The following is a 7,392-nucleotide window of genomic DNA, read 5'->3' as shown; positions in this document are numbered from 1 at the left end:
TTTCCTGCGGTCATGTATGGATGTGAGAGTTGGACTGTGAAGAAAGCTGAGTGCAGAAGAATTGATGCTTTTGAACTGTGGTGTTGGAGAAGACTCTTGAGAGTCCCTTGGACTGCAAGGAGATCCAACCAGTCCATTCTGAAGGAGATCAGCCCTGGGTGTTCATTGGAAGGACTGATGCTGAAGCTGAAACTCCAGTACTTTGGCCACCTCATGTGAAGAGCTGACTCATTGGAAAACACTCTGATGTTGGGAGGGATTGGGGGCAGGAGAAGTGGACGACAGAGGATGAGATGGCTGGATGGCATCACTGACTTGATGGACATGAGTCTGAGTGAATTCCGGGAGTTGGTGATGGACAGGGAGGCCTGGCGTGCTGCGGTTCATGGGGTCGCAAAGAGTCGGACACGACTGAGCAACTGAACTAAACTGACTGACTTTAGAGGGTATAGAAGAATAAAAAATACCTAAAAATTCATTGCTTCTCCTATCATTGTAAAATAGAGACTGATTCCACTCCCCTTAAATCTTCCCTGGCTGGAGTGGCTTGAGTGACCAACAGAACATGCTAGAAGTGGTGCTGTGAGACTTCCAAGGTGAGGCTGTAAAAAGCCTGATACTGCTCACCTTGGCTTCCTAGAACACTCGTTCCCTCCTGGGGCCCAGGTGCCATGCTGGAAGGAAGCTCAAGCAGCTCCAGGAAGCAACCCTGGCCAACGGCCTGGCAGAGCTCCCAGCTGCAGACCAACACCAGCTTCCAGCCAGGTGAGTGAGGCACTTTGGGAGCAGCTCCAAACCAGACCAGACCGGATCAGACCAGACAGACCACCTACCAGCTGAAAACAACTGAGTGACTTCAGCTGGCACCACGTGGGACAGAAGAATTACCTAGCGAACTCCTGCCCCATTGCTATTACTGACCCCCAAAATGATAAAATGAAAGTGAAACAGTAATTTAAGGCCACTAAGTTTTCAGGGGCTTCCCTGGTGGCTCAGATGGTAAGGCGTCTGCCTGCAATGCAGGAGACCCGGGTTCGAGTCTTGGGTCGGGAAGATCCCCTGGAGAAGGAAATGGCAATCCACTCCAGCACTCTTGCCTGGAAAATCCCATGGACGGAGAAGCCCGATAGGCTACAGTCCATGGGGTTGCAAAGAGTCAGACATGACTGAGCAACTTCACTTTCACTTTCAAGTTTTCAGGTGGTTTGACATATAGCAACTGATAATCAGAAGTGGGGGGAAAATTCTAACATTTTATATTATATGCAACAGTAATGTCACAGTTTATACAGACAGCTATAGAAACATGTTATAGTGGTTACAATAAAAATAAAATCTAGGATGACTATTTTTCAGGTCCATCATCCAAAAAGTAACTCATACCAGGCTTAATTTGTAAAAATATTAGAATAACACTGTATAAAAGATTCTAAAAGTGATATAAGCTAAGTTTATATTACTTTAAAATTTAATTACTTTCACAAAAGTTCACACTACATTTAATTTGGGGTTTTTCTACTACAAATTAAAATCTCTTACATCACATTTCCAACTTTCACTCTTAGTCTTCTTAATGGATATAAATTCCTGTGCATTTTCAGGATGAAATCTACCAGAAAAAAAATTAAAATACTGTTAGGAAGAGATGATATTAGTTAAGTCAGTACTCCATTTGACATGTTAACAGTAATTATAAGAATCAAGCAGTGATTCCTTTATTAGAGACAGGCACATCTGAGTATTTAAAGAATTGCTATCATTTTAATATATGAATGTGTGCCTGAATTTATGCAGAAATAGTCAAACTAAAACATAATCATTTTAAATATATTCAGGAACCTATCTATTCACAGAGAATCTTCAAGGCAACTCACTTGACTTTAGTCCATAGTTCAGTAAATTTAATTTCTCAGTTAAATATAAATATTCTCTCAAATTTTTATATACTAAAGACAAAGCTGAGTATGAGGAATAAGTTTTCTGGAGTTGTATAATCATATACGTTGAAAATATACTTGTCAAAACCCAAGACACAAAACCAAGGATAATAAAAATGCTGTTTCTTAAATTTCTAGAGTATAGATTGTTTTTGTTGCAATCTCAAAAAACTTAATCTCACAAGTATGAACTAATATTTGCTGTTCCTTTCTTAAAAAATTTGTCATCTAGAAAATTTTAAGCAATCAAAGGACTGGAGACAAGCACTCCATAGATGTGTTTGGCTCACTACATATTTAAATGAGAAGGCATATTAAAGTCTACTATGGAAGCAAGATCATACTTGCCTCTTAACATGCTTGGCTAAAGTCTTCTTGCTTGCATGAAGTTTATTACAGTAAGGGCACTTGTGCTCCTTCTTATGAAATTCTGTTTCATTACTGTGCTTCTTTCTGTGAACAGTTAGGTTAGACTTTGTCGAATAGCGCTGGTGACAAATATCACACTCAAAGGGCTTCTCACCTGTGTGAACACGTGTGTGGCTCTCATACTTCCCTATGAAGAGACAGAAACTAAAATTAAATTCAGTACATTTACTACACAGTGACTGAAATTAGACGGTGGAATAAAATCTCATGATAAACAGTATACTTAATAGACACGTTGAAAGAAACTTACAGAGTGCAGACTTTTTAAAAATATCACAAAAGGCAGCATAATATATTATATAGCTCATATATTTTCATCTCTCTTCCCACAGAAGGAAATCTGGAAAGGGTACTACAAATCTAGCATTACTCAACAAAATTTATACTACAGCCCATTCATATAAGACTTCTCCAACTTATTAAGACGTTAGGACACAAGTACACCACCTGGACTTGACTGCATGCTTAACATGAAGTTACTAAAGCCCACATACTTAGGTAACAAAGAAAAGTAAGAAAATGACAAAATGAACGGGTATAATGCAGACATGTGGAGGCATATTAATGTGAGATCTGTATTATATTCTGAGTATAATGTCCTAAATTATAGGCCCTAACAACCTAAATGTCCATTAACAGATGAATGGATAAAAAAGATGTTGTATGTATATATACGTGTATACACACACACACACACACATATGTGTATATATATATATATATAATGGAATACTGCCCACTCATAAAAAATGGTGAAATACTGCCATTTGCAGAAACATGGATGGACCCTGAGATTATCATACTAAGTCAAAGTAAGTCAAATATGACAAAATCACCTATCATACAACAGGTGAATATAAAAAATAATACAAATAAAGTTATTTACAAACAGAAACAGACTCACACACATAACAACCTATCATGGGAAAGAATTTATATATAAAACTGAGTAACTTTGTTGTACACCTGAAACTAACACAATATTGTAAATCAAATATAGTTCAATAAAAAAAATTGAAAAAAAGAAATTTTAACACAGCTTGTCCAAAAAGAAAAGTGACAACTAAAAAATGAAATAAAAGGATACATTTTGGCTTAATTTTTATTTATATTCCTTCTTATGGTGGTGGTGGCGTGTTTAGCTGCTAAGTTACGTTTGACTCTTTGCAACCCCATGGACTGTAGCCCTCCAGGCTCCTCTGTCCATGGCATTCTCCAGGCGAGAATACTGGAGTGGGTGGCCATTTTCTTCTCCAGGGGATCTTCCGGATCCAGGGATGGAATCCGCATCTCCTATGTCTCGTGCACTAGCAGGCAGATTCTTTACCACTGAGCCACCTTATACTAAAAGCCTTTTACATTATTATTCAGAATATACAATTTCACATTATAGAGGCACACCAGTATTAATGGTAGAGGCAGAGACTCTGGATCCAGGCACCTGGACATGAATCACAACACTTTAATTTGCAGGCTATGTGACCTTGGACAAGTAACCTTTCTCAAATCTTTCTTATTTGAAAAAATAATAGTGGCGTAATGAAAATATGCAAAAATAAAAATGGAATAATAGTATTTACTTCAGAGGATTAGCGTAATAATAAATCAATTCATACACATAAGACACTACTGTTTTCTAACCCATTATAACCTATCAGTTAATGCTGGCTGTTATTATTATTCTGTAATCAAAGCTGTGAATATGCACATCTAGTAGCATAAAATAGAAATTTTAATTAAGGATACTTTTGAGTGAAAGGCAATAGAAATAAGAAAAAGCACTATCAATATGAAGAGTAATTTTCTATGATAAGCTTAGCTTTGCCTTGTCCTGAAAAAAATATATACATAAATTTTTCTTCAGGCGAAAGCTAATAGGCAAGTATAACATTTCACCCACACACTTTTTAAAAATATGTAAGTCTTATATGTATCATGGAGATTAGATAAAAAACAAAATATTCTAAGGCTAAGAGGAAAAAAGATAATCATAATTATTTGTCTACATTCACCAATTTATTACATGCATCTAATACGATTTTTGGAGAACAATTGCTTACAAGGTTGTGTCAGTTTCTGCTGTACAGCAGCGTGAATCAGCTGTATGTAGACACCTGTCCCCCCGCTCTTGGACCTCTCTCCCACCATCCCATCCCTCTAGGTCATCAACGAGCACCACGCTGAACTCCCTGTGCTACACCGCAGGTCTCCACTGGCTATCTATTTTACACATGGTAGTGTATATATGTCAGTCTTACCTTCCAGATCCACCCTCCCCTTCCCAGCCACCCCAGGGTCCACAAGTCTTTTCTCTATGTCTGTCTCTATTCCTGCCCTGCAAATAGGTTCATCTGTACCATTTTTCTAGATCCCACACACATGCCTTAATATATGTTATTTTTCTCTGACTTACTTCACTCTGTATGACAGACTCTAGGTCCATCCACATCACTCCAAATGACCCAATTTCGCTCCTGTTTATGGCTGAGTAACATTCCACTGTACATATATACCACATCTTCTTTATCTATTCATCTGTTGATGGACATTTAGACACACCATGTTCTTGGATTAGAAGAATCAATATTGTAAAAATGACCATACTACCCAAAGCAATCTACAGATTCAACACAATCCCTATCAAACTATCAATGGCATTTTTCACAGAACTAGATCAAAAAATTTTACTTAGTATAGAAACACAAAAGACCCCAAATAGCCAAAGCAATCTTGAGAAAGAAAACCAGAGCTGGAGCAATCAGGCTCCCTGACTTCAGACTACATTACAAAGCTATGTAACCAAAGCAGTATCGTACTGGCACAAAAACAGAAATACAGATGAGTGGGACATGATAGAAGTCCAGCAACAAAGCCAAGTGCCTATGGTCCCCTAATTTTTGACAAAGGTGGCAAGAATATACAATGTAGAAAAGGCAGCCTCTTCAATAAGTGGTGCTGGGAAACCTGGACATGTAACAGAGAGAAATTAGAACACTTCCTAACACCATACACAAAAATAAACTCAACATGGATTAGAGACCTAATGCAAGGCCAGACACTGCAGAACTCTTTGAGGAAAACATAGGCAGAACAACACTCTTTGACATAAATCGCAGCAAGACCTTTTTGACCCATCTCCTAGAGTAATGAGAATAAAGACAAAAATAAACAAATGGGACTTCAGTTCAGTTGCTAAGTATCCGACTCTTTGTGACCCAATGAACTGCAGCACGCCAGGCCTCCCTGTCCATCACCAACTCCTGGAGTTCACTCAGACTCACGTCCATCGAGTCAGTGATGCCATCCAGCCATCTCATCCTCTGTCGTCCCCTTTTCCTCCTGCCCCCAATCCCTCCCAGCATCAGAGTCTTTTCCAATGAGTCAGCTCTTCACGTGAGGTGGCCAAAGTACTGGAGTTTCAGCTTCAGCATCAGTCCTTCCAAAGAACACCCAGGGCTGATCTCCTTTAGAATGGACTGGTTGGATCTCCTTGCAGTCCAAGGGACTCTCAAGAGTCTTCTCCAACACCACAGTTTAAAAGCATCAATTCTTCGGCGCTCAGCTTTCTTCACAGTCCAACTCTCACATTCATACTTGACCACTGGAAAAACCATAGCCTTGACTAGACGGACCTTTGTTGGCAAAGTAATGTCTCTGCTCTTCAACATGCTATCTAGGTTGGTCATAACTTTCCTTCCAAGGAGTAAGCGTCTTTTAATTTCATGGCTGCAGTCACCATCTGCAGTGTTTTGGAGCCCACAAAAATAAAGTCTGACACTGTTTCCACTGTTTCTCCATCTATTTCCCAAGAAGTGATGGGACCAGATGCCATGATCTTAGTTTTCTGAATGTTGAGCCTTAAACCAACTTTTTTACTCTCCTCTTTCACTTTCATCAAGAGGCTTTTTAGTTCCTTAATTAAACAAATATGATTAAATTTAATAAACACAGAGAGTATTATCTAAAAATTAATTGCACTGCACTTACATAAGAATACTGAAGAAAGGGAACCAAGGTATTTCCCTTAATGTAGGGGGGAAGGATAACATTATAAGCAAAGAAAAACCAAAATATGATAAAAATCCACAAGATATTTAAGCACAGACCATATGATGATCTATGCATATTTTGCTTGTCTGGTGGCTGTGACAGTAAAGAATCTGCTTACAAAACAGGGAACTGTGGTTCCATCCCTGGGTCAGGAAGATGTCCTGGAGAAGAGAATGGCTACCCATTCCAGTATTCTTGTCTGGAGAATTCCACGAAGAGAGAAGCCTTTGTGACCATGGGGTCACAAAGAGTTGGACCCAACTGAGCAACTGAACATACACATACATATTAATATGCATATAACATAATTATGTATTTCTAACCTTCAGTTCCGGAGAAGACAATGGCACCCCACTCCAGTATTCTTGCCTGGAAAATCCCATGGATGGAGGAGCCTGGTAGGCTGCAGTCCATGCGGTCGCTAAGAGTTGGGCACAACTGAGCGACTTCCCTTTCACTTTTTACTTTCATGCACTGGAGAAGGAAATGGCCACCCACTCCAGTATTCTTGCCTAGAGAATCCCAGGATGGGGGAGCCTGGTGGGCTGCCCTCTATGGGGTCGCACAGAATCAGACACGACTGAAGCGACTTAGCATAACCTTCAGTTCAGTTCAGTTCAGTCGCTCAGTGGTGTCTGACTCTTTGCGACCCCATGATTCGTAGCACGCCAGGCCTCCCTGTCCATCACCATCTTCCGGAGTTCACTCAGACTCACGTCCATCGAGTCAGTGATACCATCCAGCCATCTCATCCTCTGTTGTCCCCTTCTCCTCCTGCCCCCAATCCCTCCCAGCATCAGTCTTTTCCAATGAGTCAACTCTTCACATGAGGCGGCCAAAGTACTGGAGTTTCAGCTTTAGTATCATTTCTTCCAAAGAAATCCCAGGGCTGATCTCCTTCAGAATGGACTGGTTGGATCTCCTTGCAGTCCAAGGGACTCTCAAGAGTCTTCTCCAACACCACAGTTCAAAAGCA

The 7,392-nt window shown here is 39.9% G+C and overlaps 1 protein-coding gene across 1 annotated transcript in view; it reads right to left on the bottom strand.

Annotated features, from left to right (window-relative positions):
• ZBTB41 (zinc finger and BTB domain containing 41) overlaps positions 1 to 7,392 on the bottom strand; it is a 39,437-nt gene that overhangs the window by 24,091 nt on the left and 7,954 nt on the right. Inside the window, exons 2-3 of the mRNA XM_010831102.1 lie at positions 2,286 to 2,493; positions 1,540 to 1,609 (exon numbers count right to left, since the gene is read on the bottom strand). Of these exons, the coding sequence (XP_010829404.1) occupies positions 1,540 to 1,609; positions 2,286 to 2,493 (278 nt within the window). The remainder of the gene's footprint in view (positions 1 to 1,539; positions 1,610 to 2,285; positions 2,494 to 7,392) is intronic.

Source organism: Bison bison, unplaced genomic scaffold (assembly GCF_000754665.1).
Source record: "Bison bison bison isolate TAMUID 2011002044 unplaced genomic scaffold, Bison_UMD1.0 scf7180017864524, whole genome shotgun sequence".
Lineage (NCBI taxonomy): Eukaryota > Metazoa > Chordata > Mammalia > Artiodactyla > Bovidae > Bison > Bison bison.
This window is presented reverse-complemented; position numbering and strand designations above follow the sequence as displayed.